General features: G+C 31.0%; 2 protein-coding genes across 2 annotated transcripts; both read right to left on the bottom strand.

Moving 5' to 3' along the window:
• Nucleotides 1-922: 922 nt before the first annotated feature.
• On the bottom strand, nucleotides 923-5,068 carry LOC108327176 (probable leucine-rich repeat receptor-like protein kinase At1g35710). The gene is made up of 3 exons (XM_017560908.2): nucleotides 5,057-5,068; nucleotides 1,529-3,929; nucleotides 923-1,367 (listed from the first exon to the last, which is right to left on the bottom strand). The coding sequence occupies exons 1-3, from the start codon at nucleotides 5,066-5,068 to the stop codon at nucleotides 991-993; spliced, it is 2,790 nt and encodes a 929-aa protein (XP_017416397.1). The 3' UTR covers nucleotides 923-990.
• Nucleotides 5,069-8,198: 3,130 nt separating this feature from the next.
• Nucleotides 8,199-10,588, bottom strand: LOC108327175 (probable leucine-rich repeat receptor-like protein kinase At1g35710). Its single transcript, XM_017560907.2, has 2 exons — nucleotides 8,877-10,588; nucleotides 8,199-8,717 (listed from the first exon to the last, which is right to left on the bottom strand). Exons 1-2 carry the CDS (start codon nucleotides 10,540-10,542, stop codon nucleotides 8,350-8,352), a joined length of 2,034 nt encoding a protein of 677 aa, XP_017416396.2. The 5' UTR covers nucleotides 10,543-10,588; the 3' UTR covers nucleotides 8,199-8,349.
• Nucleotides 10,589-16,722: the final 6,134 nt, after the last annotated feature.

Raw genomic sequence — 16,722 nt, 5'->3', positions numbered from 1 at the left:
AGCACGACATAACGGTTGTGTTTTCCAGATGGTTAGGTTCTCCAACCAACCGGATTTTTAGGTAAACGGATTATTTTATTGTTAGGTTAAATATGAAAAACCATAAGGAAAAAAGATACGTTTTTCTGAATTAGAAAGAGAAAATTATTATTTTCTTCTATTATTGAACTGAAAGAGTTCTACGATTCTCTTTTTTCTGACTTGGGCGTCGGAGTGCCTTCACAGGTACCCACCCCATTCTCTCTGGAGTATTCTGAACAGGAAGAAGACGTGAAGATAACAACATTCTAGGAGGAAAGGACGTGACTCATCCGGTTCATATCTTGGCCTCAACTATTATACCGAAACACAACCAAAAAAAAAACAAAAATAAATAACATTTTTATAGTAAAGCAAGTACTTTACACAGTGTTGTACATATAATGGTTATAAAATATACTAATTATTAAAGAGTACAAAGTATTGTACATATAACCTTACAATATATTATTGTCACGTAACTTTATATACATTTCAATGATGTTAAATATTTAATGAAGTACCAATGTGTAAACGAAAGTAAAATAAGTTAAACTAATATCGTTTTGTTATAGTTTTTACAAAATAGTTTTTATTTTTTGGTGTCATATTTAATAATTCATACCAAACATAAAACAAGATTAACTTAAAAGAACATAATATGTTTCAAGTGCTTTTGTTCCGGATTGTGTGGTTCCTTAAAAGTGAGATTGTTTTTGTAGATTTTAATCATGAATTTGGTTTTATTTCCCATATGTTTGTTTAAAGTTTAATATAATTGATTATAAGATGACTAATGATAAACTTTCGGATTTCAGTACGAGATGTTAAAATTGATGATTCATAAGATGAGTTTTAAATCAAAAGAACATAATTTTAAAAAGTTTTCTAACTTTTCATGTCATAAACAACCACATAATATTTATAGAAAGTTGTTACAATTTAATTTTCCATTAAAAGATTTCAGAAAGATCATAATTTTAAACAATGCCTAAGTTCTTGACTCATGAGTTGTTGCAATGAAATATCACGTAAAGGAATGTTGAATGGTGTGAGCTGACCGAGAAAACATTGAGAGATACATTTCATTGTTGGGCGAGAGCAAGGGTTGAGATTTAAGCACACAAAAGCCACAATGGCAACAGCAACTATATCTTGCAAAATTGAAAATGATGGGGGTGAGAGGCGTTGGTCCAATATTTCTCCTAATTTGATGGCATCATCAATACAATTTGATTGAAGTGATGAGAGTATTTCCTTAGGATGTTTTCCCATCAAAGTTTCCAGCGCCACCACTCCAAAGCTATACACATCACACTTTTCATTAACATCCATTGTATAGGCAAGCTCTGCATTTTTACAACATCACATCAAAAGATCAAAACAAAAATAATTGAAAATACAAGTGTAAAAAACTACTCTATTTACTTGTTATATATGTATTTTGATTAGGCCTAATCTGCACCAAATCATAAATAAATAGAAGTAGAGAAAAATATGAACAATTTACCAGGTGCTATGTATCCAATGGTTCCAGCAACTATAGTTCGATTGGATGAATTAAGGTTGAGAAAACGGGCTGTTCCAAAATCAGAAACAGTGGGCTCCCATTTAGAGTTAAGCAAGACGTTGCTTGCTGATATGTCTCTATGCACTATAGGAGGGGCACAATCATGATGGAGATATGAAAGAGCATGTGCAGTGCCTTTCACTATGTTAACCCTCTTCCTCCAATCCAAGTTAATTGCTTCCATGTCATCAAACAAGGTAGAAGACAAGCTTCCTTTCTCCATGTACTCATAAATCAAAAACATGACTCTTTTGTGAAAGCAAAATCCATGAAGCTTGATGATATGTCGATGCTTTATTTCCGACAATACTTTGGCTTCGTTTCTGAAACTTTCATCAAATTTGGGGACCTTTGCTTCAAAACCATGAAGTTTTTTCACCGCGACAATCTTGCCACTTGGAAGTTGAGCCCTATAAACACTCCCGTAGGCACCTGTTCCAATACAATAGTTGAGGTCAAAGTCTTCAGTTACTGCAACGATGTCTTCATAGGCTATTCGTTCGTCATAGTTCCATATGCAAAAATAGTCTCCATTCTTAGGTGTTTCAGTTATTCTTGCATGTTTGTTCTTGATTTCCATTTGATTTTTCCTCAAATGTAGAAGCAGCAAGAAGGTCATTATTAGAAAAATGGTGATAAAAATAGCTATGACCAACTGATTATGCTTTAGTTTCTTGGCTTGGATTGAACAAGGTTTGAATTTGTAAATGGTTTGGATATCCGAAATGTTGCTGCATACTCCCTCGTTCCCCACTAGCACAGATGGATGTAAACCATCTGGAATAGGACCCTGAAAATTATTGAAGCTTAGATCCAAACTTTTTAAGAGTGACAAATATTGAACTGTGAAGGGTTTTAGAGAACCAGCAAGTTGATTGTGTGAAATATCAAGATGTTGAAGGTTCCTAAGGTTTGAAAGGGAAATGGGCAAGGTTCCATTGATTTTGTTGTAAGATACATCTACAAAATTGAGATTTACCAGGAATGACAATTCAAAAGGGATAGGCCCCTGAATGTAGTTGTTAGAGATGATTAGGCTACTTAATTGGGTTAAATTTCCTATTGTAGGAGGTATTTCCCCATGAATAGAATTATGGGATAAATAAAGAAAAGTAAGTCCTACAAGATTTCCTATGGTAGGAGGCATCTTCCCATTAAGAGAATTGTGGGACAAATCAAGATAAGTGAGTGTAGAAAGATTTCCTACACTTGAAGGTATTTCACCTTCAAGAGAATTGTAGGATAAATTAAGATAAGTGAGTTTAGACAGATTTCCTACCATAAGAGGTGTTTTACCTTGAAGAGAATTGTATGACAAATCAAGATAAGTAAGTTTGGAAAGATTTCCAACTGTGAGTGGTGTTTCACCTTGGAGAGAATTGTCAAACAAATCAAGATAAGTGAGTTTGGAAAGATTTCCCATTGTAGGAGGTATTTCTCCATGAATATAATTGTGGGACAAATCAAGATGAGTGAGTTTGGAAAGATTTCCTATTGTAGGAGGTATCTCACCAAAAATAGAATTGTGGGACAATTCAAGATGAGTGAGTTTGGAAAGATATCCTATTGTAGGAGGTATCTCACCAAAAATAGAATTGTGAGACAATTTAAGATGAGTGAGTTTGGAAAAACTTCCTATGGTGATAGGTATTTTACCTTGAAGAGAATTGAAAGATAAATCAAGATATATGAGTTTGGAAAAATTTCCTGTTGCAATAGGGATTTCTCCATGAAAGTAATTATGGGACAAATCAACATACGTGAGATTAGGAAGATTTTCTACTGTGAAAGGTATTTTACCTTGAAGAGAATTATTGGACAAATAAAGATGAGTGAGTTTGAAAATATTTTTTATGTGAGATATTTCACCCCAAAGAAAATTAAAGGATAAATCAAGATGAATGAGTTTGGAAAAACTTCCTATGGTGGTAGGTATTTTACCATGAAGATAATTATAAGATAAATCAAGATAAGTGAGGTTGAAAAGATTTTCTAATGTGAAAGGTATTTTACCTTGAAGAGAATTGTGAGACAAACGAAGACGACTTAGTTTAGAAATACTGCCAATTTCAGGTGGGATAGTCCCTTCTAGACTAGAGTAACAGACCTCAAGAGTTTCTAAATTCTTGAAAGCGGAAAGGTTTAGAGTTGCTAATTGAATCCGTCGCTTGGTATACAGATATGTGATACCGGTTACACTTCTAGCATCATTGCAACTTATACCATCAATCAATGAACAGATATGATTTGAATCCGAGTGCGACAGATTCCACCATCCACTATTGATTATAGCGTTTGCTTCCAACTGAAGCTGCGATGGTGTAGACGACGCGCATCCCAACTGCAAAACAGAGCCCATAAAAAGCAAAGCATAAATAAAAAGATGGAAGTTGTAAGCCAAAAAATGCATGGTTTGGAAATAGAGGTATATTTATGAGAAACTCAAGGTTCAGGAAATTATGTTCAGTCAATACCATGCTAGCTATCTGCTGATTTTTATACTGCGATAAGCCGTGTTGAGTAGAAGAGCCCAAATCTAGAATTCCAGAAGGCCATTGCTTGACTTAGAGACTAGTTTAAATAAATTTAAAATATTTCTTTCTTATACTTTTTAGTTATTGTGAAATTTTGAAATAAATTATAATAATAAATACAATAAAAATAATATTAAGTAAACGATATTATAGTAATTCACTGTATATATATACTAATTAAGATAAAATGTAATTATAGTCTGTATTAGTATGACTTCAATTTCTTTTTATATTTCACAAAACTTAATTTTGTTAGTTACGGTTTTAGTAAATTTAAAAAAAAAAATCTATAAATAGGTTTAATAGATAGGTTGGGAAAATCTGGGTGTAGAGTAAAAGTTTGAGAGTATGAAGAGTTTGCATAATACTAACTGTCATGAATGGAATATTGATGAAAAGTTTATTCGGATGCATCTACTACTATTATGTTTTGATGGTTCAAAGAATTCCACAACGTTTTGTCAAAAGGACGGTGCGAACGCTTTGATCACTTTATTTTGGCTGACTTAAGAGTCGACTTTGAATATTTGAAGGCCACCATTTCTGCGTTGTTGCCTCTCACACAAACACGCGTAGGAATGTTTAGAAATGGTTGTTGCATATAAAGTATTATTAGAGATATCCACTACCTTATTTAGTTAGTTGTTATAGACATATTTATGCATATTTTTTAAGATTTTTTTTATTCTTTTGGTGAAGCACAAGATATCTTTTGTATTTGGCATGAATCAAATAATTATTTTTGTGTTCTTTAATATGGTATCACTAGTTATTTTATGATTTTTTATCATGACTATTATGGATAATATGAATCCTTTCATTATTCTTTGAGGATTGTTTCACATCTTTTCTCATCCATCATCTTGCAAATCTACAATAAGATTCGCTGGGTTATGGAATCTCTCGCTGAAATTCGCCCTTTGCATTCATGTACCTGTGGCGACATTCGTATTTGGTTTGATTTCAATAGAATGGAGTGCATCGTTCAAATTTTAATGACATTGTAGAACTATATACATTACCAGCGAAAGATTATATTTAACAAGCTTATACTAATTTTTCCAACAATTTTTCTTCAAGGGCTAATTAACTTAACTTCAAATTGTGTTCTTACCATTGCAGCAACAAAAACAAATTGGTACTCAATTTTGGACATAAGAAATTAGGAATTGAAAATATAATAACAAAAACCTGGATAAAAAAATATAGTAAAAGCCAAGTTTGACAAGTCTAATACACAAATTCTTGATTAGATATGAAAATGTAGGGAAAAATTCCTAGCATAGAAATATTTTAACTTTTCTTAAAACTATTTGTCCCTTTTTCTAAATTCTAAAATATTTTAATACCATTTTTAACTTAGAGTTTTGTCTCCTTTTGTAATAAAGTAAAAGAAAAATAAAATTTTTATATCACAAATAAAGTTAATTTGACCCATCATTTAGTAATCATATTCTAAACTTGATTTGGGTCCAAATTGTAATTGTAAAAAATAATTCAACAATTTAATTTTACTTCACCAAATATATTATATATGTAATCTCTAATTTTATAAATATCTAATAATACAATATTTGAGGTAAAAAATGATGCATGCAAAACCCCGCTGTTAGATATTTCAGTTATGCTTACATGTTTATTCTTCATTGCAATGCAGTTGTGCCTCATATATAGTAGTAAGAAGGTCATTATTAGAAAAATGGTGATAAAAAGCATTATGACCAACTAATTTTGCCTTGCTTTCTTGTCATGAATTGAAGAAGGCTGGAATCTGTATTTGGTTTGAATATATGAAATGTTGTTGTATTCAAATTGTTGAAGGAAATGTCCACATAATAGATACTAAGAAGAGGTAGAGGAATTGCTCCAATAAGATTATTGTAGCGTAGATCCAAACTTTTCAAGAATGGCAGATATATCCAACTGAGAAATCATATATATATAGAATTTTAAAATGTTTGAATCTATTAATTAATACTAACATACGACATAGCGGTACTTTAATATAACTTTAAATTTATTTTTATATAAGATTGCATTGTTGGTGCAAATTGTGGAGGATAAAATCACAAGTACACAAAAACTAAAATGTAGTAAGATAGGCAAGGTTGAGAAAATGGCTAAATAGAGTAAAAGTTTGAGATTATAAAGAGTTTGTATAATACTAAAAATCAAGAGTGGAATATTTAAGAGATAATGATTTGTACGCATGTAATTATTGATGGTGCAAAGAATTCGAGTGTCTTGCCCCCATTGACGGTGCAAACGCATTTGTCCTATTATTATTGCTTGACTTCGAAGTCAACTTTGAAGATTTGAATGCAACTATTTCTACGTTGCTGGGTCTGCTCTATCAAACGTTCCATGAATAGGAATGTTTAGAAATCGTTGTCACCAATAATGTCTTTATTGGAGATGCTTTAGTTATTTAGTTAATTGTTATTGGGAGATTTATAATTTTGTTATAATTTTGTTATGATTTTGTTATCGATGAATTTGTATTCTTTTTTTCAAGTTTTTTAGTATGAGAAAAGAAGTCGGATATAAAATTTGTTTTGGTTTATTTTTCATGATATAGTTGGAGTGCAAGGTTTTTTTTTAATAAGATATATAATCTCTTCTTTTATTTTTCTATTATTTCATTGTTTTAGTACTTCAAAAAAAAAAAATAGAGAAACTATTGTCCATTATATGTTTTTTTTTCTTTCTAATTTTAGTTAAGTTATTATGTTATTACTCTAATATCAATCAATGTATTATGTTATTACTCTAATATCAAACAATGATATCAAAGCTAGGTTCTTGATTGTAGAAGAATTTTGAGTATATCATGTGATCACAATTAGTCTTATATCACATATGAAGAAAGTTATTCTTGTTACAGGATAGAATATGATAGTTTGAAATTTCATGTCTAGAAAAGTTAAGGTAAGAAAATACTTAGTATTTTCATTAATGGCCCACCTGTTATTCTTGAGAACTTATCTTTTGGTTCGCGGTTTACTTTGTTTGTTTCAACAATAATAAGTCAGTTTTCATGACAATAAAATATAAAATAGAAAGGTTTAATGAAATAATTTTTTATTGTAAAAATTGAAGATAAGGTAATTTTAAGAAAGGATAATTGTGCATATGCAATTGAAGAAAATTCCGTGAACATCATACACCAAAGGTGAAAAGAAATTAGATACAATACTATTGCAAATTTTGCATTTAGTAATGATAAATGTGATTTTATAGTATTGAGACTCTGAAGGATATTTCTACTACAATAAAAAAAAAGTCATTTAGCTATCAAAATAACACAGTTACAAATTGTGACTGAAATAGTCACCGATTTCAATTAGTTTCAAATTAGCCACAGTGACCAAATGATTTGTCAGTGAAATTAGTTCATATGATGACTGAAATAATCATAAAATAATATTTGTGACAAAAATTCAATTACTAATTTAGTAGTTGTGAAAAGTAGAATAAATTGTTCGATTTAAACTTCAACTTCAAATTAACCACGAAATAAAGTGGTGTCCTCTCATTTATTTATTCATGCAAAAATTATTTTAAAAATCAACTAATTTTTAAAATAATTTTAGAGATGTATATTATATATTAAATTGATTAACAAAAAGAATTTTAACTTTAGATGTAAGTGACCTTCTAGAGATTAATATGAAAATTATAAATTTAAGAAATTATTAATGTTATATAACAACTAAAACATTAGTTTATTAGATATTAAATGATAGACTTGAAATTTATTTTTACTTTTACAATAAATCAATTTAAAAACAAATTGAATCGATAAAAAAGTAAAATAAATTTTTAAAAACATGTGATAGAAAAATAAATATGAATAAAAGTTAAATTAGATTGAAATACTAAAAAAGTAAATTAAGTTAAAAATATATTTCTATTTTTAGGGCAAAACAGTTTAAAAATAAAACAAAAAAATAAAATAATAAAACAACTCTTTACACATACATGACATCAAAATAAAAATAAATAAATAAAAAACAAATTAACAATGTCAAATATTATTTATTTTGGTGTCACATTTAAGAATTACTATAAGTCATAAGAACCGTAAAATGAAAACTAGTTTAATTCAAGAATATATATAATTTGAGAATGTTTTCTAACTATTAATGTAATAAACAACCACAAAATTTTCATTGAAAGTAGTTACAATCGAAATTTCTTTCAAAATATTTAAGAAAGTTCACAAATTTAAGGATGTCTGAGTTCTTGACTTATGAGCTGTTGCAATGAAATAAGACGTAAAGGAATGTTGAACGGTGTAAGCCGACTAAGAAAACATTGAGAGATGCGTTTCATTGTTGGACGAAAGCAGGGATTGGGATTTAAACATGCAAAAGCCATAATAGCAGCAACAACTATGTCTTGTAAATCTGAAAATGTTGGGTGCGGGAGGCGTTGATCCAATATTTCACATAATTTGATGTCACTATTTGTAGAAGTTGAATCAAGTGATGAGAGTATTTCCTTAGGATGTTTTCCCATCAAAGTTTCCAGTGTCACCACTCCGAAGCTATACACATCACACTTTTCATTCACAACCATTGTATATGCAAGCTCTGCGTTTTGACAACATCAAATTAAAATATCAAAAGAAAAATAATTTAAAATACAAATGTAAAAAGCTACTCCATCTACTTGTTACATGTATTTTGATTAGGCCTCATATGCACCAAATCATAAATAAATAGGACTAGAGAAAAACATGAACAATTTACCAGGTGCTATGTATCCAATGGTTCCAACAACAATAGTTCGATTGGATGAATCAAGGTTGAGAAATCGAGCTGTGCCAAAGTCGGAAACAGTGGGCTCCCACTCAGAGTTAAGCAAGACGTTGCTTGTTGATATGTCTCTATGAACTATAGGAGGAACACAATCATGATGGAGATATGAGATAGCATGCGCAGTGCCTTTTATTGTGTTAATCCTCTTTTTCCAATCCAATTCCATTGCTTTCATGTCATCAAACAACACAGAAAACAAGCTTCCTTTCTCCATGTACTCATATATCAAAAACATTATTCTTTTGTGCAAGCAAAATCCATGGAGCTTGACTATATGTCGATGCTTTATTTTTGATAATACTTTGGCTTCGTTTCTGAAACTCTCATCAAAAGTCGGGACCTCTGCTTCAAAGCCATGGAGTTTTTTCACCGCAACAATCTTGCCACTTGGTAGTTGAGCCTTGAAAACACTTCCGTACGCACCTATTCCAATACAATATTTGAGGTCAAAGTCTTCAGTAACTATGATGATATCTTCATAGGCTATGCTTCCGTCATAGTTCCATATGCAGAACAAGTCCCCATTCTTAGATGTTTCACTTATCCTTGAATGTTTGTTCTTGATTGTAATGCGATTGTGCCTCAGATATAGAAGTAGTAAGAAGATCATGATTAGAAATATGGTGATAGTAGGAATTATGACCAGTTTCCTTCGTTTCTTCTGACTGACTGAACAAGGCTGGAATTGGTATTGGATTCGTATATTTGTAATGTTGCTGCATACACCCTTGTTCCCCATTAGCGCAAACGGATGTACACCGTTTGGAATGGGACCCTTCAAATTGTTGAAGGAAAGGTCCACATAGCGGACATTATGTAGGGACAGAGGAATCCCTCCGGTAAGACTATTGTAGCTTAGATCCAGAGTTTCCAATAATGGAAAATATCCAACTAAGAAAGGTTCAAGGGAACCGGAGAGTAGATTGTGTGAAATGTCAAGATTTTGAAGGTTCGTGAGGTTTGAAAGTGAAATAGGCAAAGCTCCATTGATTTTGTTGTAAGATAGATCAATGATAGTAAGATTCTTCAAGAATGACAATTCAAAAGGAACAGGGCCTTCAATGTAGTTGTTAGAAATGATTAGTGTGGATAGTTGAATTAGATTTCCCATTGAAAGAGGCACCTGACCAGAAATAGAATCGTAGGACAAATCGAGATAAGTGAGATTGGAAAGATTTCCTATTGTAAGAGGTATCTCTCCATGAATGGAAGTATGAGATAAATCAAGATAAGTAAGTTTGGAAAGACTATCAATTTCAGATGGAATAATACCTTCTAGACTACAGAAGGAGACCTCAAGATGTTCCAAATTCTTAAAAGCAGAAAGGTTTAGATTTGCTAATTGAATGGGTCGCTCGGAATACAGATATGTGATACGAGTTACACTTCCAAAATCATTGCAATGTATACCCTCAATCAATGAACATATATGAAGTGACTGTGAGTGCGGCAAATTCCACCATCCGCTATTGATTATAGCGTTTGCTTCCAATTGAAGCTGCGATGGTGTAGACGACGCGCATCCCAACTTCAGAACAGAGCCTATAAACACCAAAACATAAATAACAGGATGGAAATTGGAAACCAAAAACTGCATGTTTTGCAAATAGAGGTAATAGAAGGTATATTTATGAGAAACTGAGTTTCACTAAATTATGTTCACTCAATACCATGTAAGTTATCTGCTGATTCTTATACTGTGATAAGTCATAAACATGAAATTCCAAAAGACTTTTGCCCTCATTCATTGCATGCATGCATCTGCACGCCATTGCTTGACTTAGTCTACTCTGAACCCATTTCCACGTTCCATGACGGAAATGTGTTGAAATTTTTGTAACTAGATAGATCACACGTCTGTACAAACAAATTAACCATTCGATCGACAATTGTTGGAAGTCCCACATCGGCTAGAGATAAAATCAATTATTAGTTTATAAGTGGATATAAACCTTACTTTACAAGCCAGTTTTGCGAGATTGAGTTAGGTTTAAAACCCACTACTAATACAATCATTTTTTAAAAATTAAAACTAACCATATTTTTTCAAAAGCATTAAATACAAAATAAATTCATATTTATCCAAATTTAAAATGTTCGAATCTATTAGTTAATACTAACATATGAAAAAGCGGGTATTTTATTATAACTTTAATTTTATCTTTATAGATGATTGTTCTGTTGGTGCAAATGTAAAAGATAAAATTACAAGTACACAAAAAGCTAAAACTTAGTAAGATAAAGCCAAGGTTGGAAAAATGGCTAATATAAAAGTTTGAGATTATATAGAGTTTGAATAAAATATCAAGAGTGTGGAATATTTATGAGATAATGGTTTGTATGCATGTTTTTGTCACGTTATTATTACTTGACTTCAAAGTCAACTTTGAGGATTTGAATGCAACAATTTCTTTGTTACTCGTCTGCTCTGAAACGTTCCATGGATAGGAATGTTTAGAAATCGTTCTGACCAATAAAGTGTTATCGGAGATATTTTAGTTATTTAGTTCGTTTTTGTAGAGAGATTTATAAATATTTTTTATATTTTATGAACATTAAGTTAGTTGTTGATGAATCTATATTTTTTTAAGTATTTTTATTGTCAGAAAAAAAATCTCAGCATTGGAAAAAACAATTATTTTAGTAATTAGAAGAGGAACACAAGGTTGTTTTAATAAGATATTTGAAAATATTTTCTTTTACTTTTTTTATTCTTCCATTTCTTAAATTTTTGAGAAAAAAATTAATATAGAAAATATTATTGTATATTGTATTTCTTGTTTTACTTTCAATTTTAGTTGAGTTCTTATGTTGTTACTATGGTATCAAAGGGGATGATAATAATATATGCAAGTCTGTGGATAAAATGAATAGTTGATATACGTGGGTATCCATTATTATTATCCGTTTATAAATAGGTTTGAAATGGATATCATATTATCTTAAAGTATCTATCACTCTAAAAAAGTAAAAATAAAAATTTAATTTATATTTTATTAAATTTAATTTAATTAAAATTAAATTAATTTATATTTTATTATATTAAATTTTATAAAATTAAATTTTAATTTATAGTTAATTTAATTTAATTTATATTTTATATATTTTTTAACTTTATTTAAATTTTATTTAAAAAATTATAAAATACTTTTTCTTAAATATTTGTAAGTATTTATAGATACCGCAAATACTTTGTAAACGAGTATCCAACAAATAACAAAACAAGTAACAGATACATTTTTTTTGTGGATCAAATAACGAATACTCATTATTCGTGTCGTATCCCACTTGTTGTCATGGTATCCAAGAATGATAACAAGTTCTTTATTGTAGAAAAATATGAATATGTCACGTGCTTACAACTAATATGATATTTCACACTAGAAAAAAGTTAATCATATTATTGGATACACACATGAAAGTTTATACCTAGACAACAGAAAGAAAACACTTAGTATTTAATGTGTTTCCAAGTGACCAACCTTAGTGGATGTAAAAAGGTTCACATTTTACAGACATTGTTTCAATAAATATATTATTTATTCACAATGAAAAGTGTACAAGTTAGTTTTAAAACTATGAAAAAAAATATAAGATAAAGAAATTTAATAAGAATAACTTTTTTTTTATAAAAATTGAAGATGAAAACAATTTTGAGAAAAACCAATTATGCACATTGAATTGAAAAAAATCTATAGATATCACAAATCAAAGGTGGAAAGAAAATAATTATAATATTATTGCAAATTTGCACTTAGTATTAAGAATGATACAATGATACATGTGGTTTTATCAAGTATAAAGGAGAAGACTACTCAGGAAAAATATTTTTGGAACACTCTCATCAAATTATAAAATTAAATCACTTTATACAAAAATATTATTAAACAAAAAAAAAAACTCGATGCTCTTCGAAAGAAAGAGTCTACGTGAATGGTAGACCACATCAACCACCCGACACTAGTACAGAATTGGGCTTTAACGTCACCCCGTACACGTCGGATCACAAAATAACCAACGTAAATTATTGACCGGTGACATTTTCCTAAATAAGTGGGCATATAGACGTCGGTTAGTATGGGCCCCGACGTCTATAATATTATAGACGTCGGGGCCCCTCCTAACCGATGTCTTAGTGCCTGACAGGTAGGTGAAAAGTCATTTTCTTCCGCCTTAGAGACGTCCGATCCCGCCATCCCGACGTCTATATTTGATTATAGACGTCGGTGCCCCTCCTAACGGTCGTGTATATGTCTGACAGGTAGATGAAAAGTTATTTTTTTCCGCCGTACAGACGTCGGATCACGTCATCCGACGTCTAAATGGCCTGATGAAAAGTTGTTTTGGACGTCATATTAGTGAGGGCCCCGATGTCGGGGCCCCTCCTAACCGATGTCTTAGTGCCTGACAGGTAGGTGAAAAGTCATTTTCTTCCGCCTTAGAGACGTCCGATCCCGCCATCCCGACGTCTATATTTGATTATAGACGTCGGTGCCCCTCCTAACGGTCGTGTATATGTCTGACAGGTAGATGAAAAGTTATTTTTTTCCGCCGTACAGACGTCGGATCACGTCATTCGACGTCTAAATGGCCTGATGAAAAGTTGTTTTGGACGTCATATTAGTGAGGGCCCCGACGTCTAGGCCAGAATAGACGTCGATTCACCTGGGGAGCCGACGTCTAGTTTGCTGTTAATCAGACATCCAACCCGCTGTTACAAGCACTTCATCGTCTTTCTTCTCGTCTTTTCTCTTTGCCGCATTGCTTTTTCAGGTGCGTTTTTGTCTTTTTTGAACTGTTTAAACGTACTTTTATTCCGATTATATTAGTCTTTGGTTGATTATCTTTCATTTGAACCGATTAAAATGAGTTTTTATTGTGTTTTGGTGCAACTTTTCTCGTGTCTTTGGGTAGCGTTGTACCGCATTCTCCCTTTGCTAGTTTCCTCGTAAGAAAAGTTTGCATCTTTTGGATGTCTTATAGCGTTGTCACCGTTCGTTTTCATTGGCGATTTTAATAGAACTAGGCAATGACCCAGATTCGGTTGAAATGCCATAAGAGATCCAAAAGACGCAACATTTTCTTTGACGAAACTAGCAAAGGAAGAAGGTGCTACTACGCTACTCAAAGACACGAGCTGCAATAGACGTCGGTTAATGCAATGTCCGACGTTTATGGAGCCCTTTAGACGTCGGACATTGCATTGTTCGACATCTATGGAGCCCTTTAGACGTCGGGATCATGCAGTAACCGACGTCTATAAAGACGTCGGGCCTGTTTGAGTCCGACGTTTGATTAACGTCACCCACAAAGACGTCGGTTCTGAAACTAACGTTAAAAGACCAAAATAACAGACGTTAAATGCTCTTTCTACACTAGTGTGAATATTTGTCCAATTTTCGTGACAAATTTTAACATAATTTAAAATAAGCACCTACTATAGAGTTTACCTAATTCACATCAATTCATCATCAATGTAACACATAACAAATTTGGGTTGTCACGGTTCTTAAATTTGGAAAAAATTTGGATTTACATAGTTTGAAATGTAATTAATTACATAGGACAATTTAATGTTAAATGAGCATTTTACATCAATAACCAGGATTTTAAAAGTAAAATACTCATTTAACTAATTCTCCAACATAGTTAACCAGATTTCAAACTATATGTTAATCCAAATATTTTCCAATCTAGTGCAATGATGTAATCCATATTCTTCCACGCAAAACCTAACAAACAATACATATAAAAACATCTCGAAGGGGTTCATATCATTTTTATATCAGTCACCATGATTCTCTAAATTTGCATTTTAGAGAAGTATTCAGCCCCTCATTCACTAGACTTCATCTCCATAACTTCAAGTTAATTATCCGCCGAGAACTTGAAAATGGGATATTTTTGTCCTTGTTTTTCCTTCAAACTTTTTTCTATAACATCCCATATTTCTATAGTAATGTTCTTCCTGAGAATAGTGTCAAGGACAGTTCTATAAATTGATTGAAAGATAATTCTTTGCTTTTATATGTTTCAACTTCATCTCATCATTTTTCTTTTGTTGCAGTTCTGTTAGTATTGTCCCGCTTGTTGGTGGAACATATCCAAATCAATCAGCTCCCTATATTTCTAAGATCCAAAGAAATTTTCCATTAACATGATCCAATGATCATAATGACCATCAAAACTTGAAATAGTTGGTGAAACTCCCTTCTATAGTCATTTTCTTTGCTGTTGTAAAATGTCAAAGATGGCAGCTTTGTATAAGGCCTAGCAGAGGGATCTGATACCAGATTTTTCAGAATAAAACTGATAAGAGTATCACAACAAACTATACTGAAAATTGCTCTAATTTTATTAACTGCAATATTGACTTTTAAGAAACTTCTACTATGTGTAGCTAGTACTGGATGTTATTATAATATATGTTAATGAATTCGTTAAAATTAATGAGTTTTGTAGTGTCTGATTTTGGATTTGGGAGTTGCCTTGCAACTCATGTTTACATTTACTTTGATGTCATAGATCAGAAAGATGCGAAAACTACACACATAGGAGCTTCAGCTTTTAAGACAGAAACTCAAGTTTCAAAGGTTACCAAACACACTGATCCTGGGTTTTGTTTGGAGGAAAAGGTTTCCATTAAAACTAGCTAGTCTATTACTAGTCTTAAATAGTTTTATTTAATGACATGAGCCTTGCGTGGTTATTCTGAGAAAGATCTTGACCATCAATTCGTTTTACTATTTTTATAAATATGATTTTCATTTTAAAAATAAAAATTTAAAACCAAAAAAGTAGATATATAGAGTAGTTAAATTCCAAGCATTGACCACTTTTTTGTCTTTATTTCATCATGTTTACTCAGTAAAGTGGAGAAAGAGATTACATCATTAATATAGTTTATTAGCATTTTTTTTTCCAACGTTGGTAGAATTTTAATAGCCTCATAAGTTGGAAAAGAAGAAGTGACTAACAATTTATTAAGTGGGGTAACAAACTGACGTAGCACCGTAGACTTAGCTCAATATTAATTCCTGTTACAATTACTATGAAGGAAATCTTTATTGTGCAAGACCATCACCAAACATTATCATAAAAAAATAGTGTATATAAATTAGTTAAAATACATTTTAATTCTTGTAAAATAATCAAGTTTTAAGAACGTTAGTTTCTTTAAATGTAAGAGTGAGCAAAATGTATCCATATAATATTAAGGAAATAATAATTTTATTTCAAAAGAATTAAAAACAGAAAAAAATTACACAACTCAAAAGGAAAATATACTTATATGACCAATCTAAAATCATCTTAATTACCACTGCTCCGAAGGATAGTTGAATGTGAAAGAAAATTTTACGTGACTCTCAAATTTCATGCAGTCCAATGAAGATATAATGTTCTGTTTGACATAATAGTAAGATTGAATCACTTTTTTAATCTGAATTTTTATCTATAATATTTGGAATATATTATATACTCAGCGTGGGGTTGAGAGGAAAATGTAATTAATGTAGCATATTTATCACAATCTGTTATAAATCATGTATAAGCATCAGAGTACCCTCCAAATACTTCATTTATCAATATATAATTTTGTTTACTGATAAAAAAAATATTTTATCCTTTTAAGTTTTTATGCCTCAATCAAATTGGTCAATGAAAATTAATAAGTGCCAAGTCTATTGAAAATAAATGCCTCAAACAAAACCTTTAGCTTTTGTAAATAAGAAAAACATAAATAAATTATTGTATTGGTAATATAATTAATTAATTA

Source organism: Vigna angularis, chromosome 2 (assembly GCF_016808095.1).
Source record: "Vigna angularis cultivar LongXiaoDou No.4 chromosome 2, ASM1680809v1, whole genome shotgun sequence".
In the NCBI taxonomy this organism is placed as follows: Eukaryota; Viridiplantae; Streptophyta; class Magnoliopsida; order Fabales; family Fabaceae; genus Vigna; species Vigna angularis.
The sequence above is the reverse complement of the archived record's forward strand: the minus strand, read 5'-3'. Positions and strand labels throughout refer to the sequence as shown.

Bases quoted from the DNA above. Each gene is read 5' to 3' on its own strand.
- LOC108327176 (XM_017560908.2), bottom strand. The intron at 1,368-1,528 runs GTAAATTGTTCA...GTAAAAATGCAG, and splicing joins CATTGGATACATAGCACCTG to AGCTTGCCTATACAATGGAT.
- LOC108327175 (XM_017560907.2), bottom strand. From the start codon at position 10,542: ATGCAGTTTTTGGTTTCCAATTTCCATCCTGTTATTTATGTTTTGGTG. The intron at 8,718-8,876 runs GTAAATTGTTCA...GTCAAAACGCAG, and splicing joins CATTGGATACATAGCACCTG to AGCTTGCATATACAATGGTT.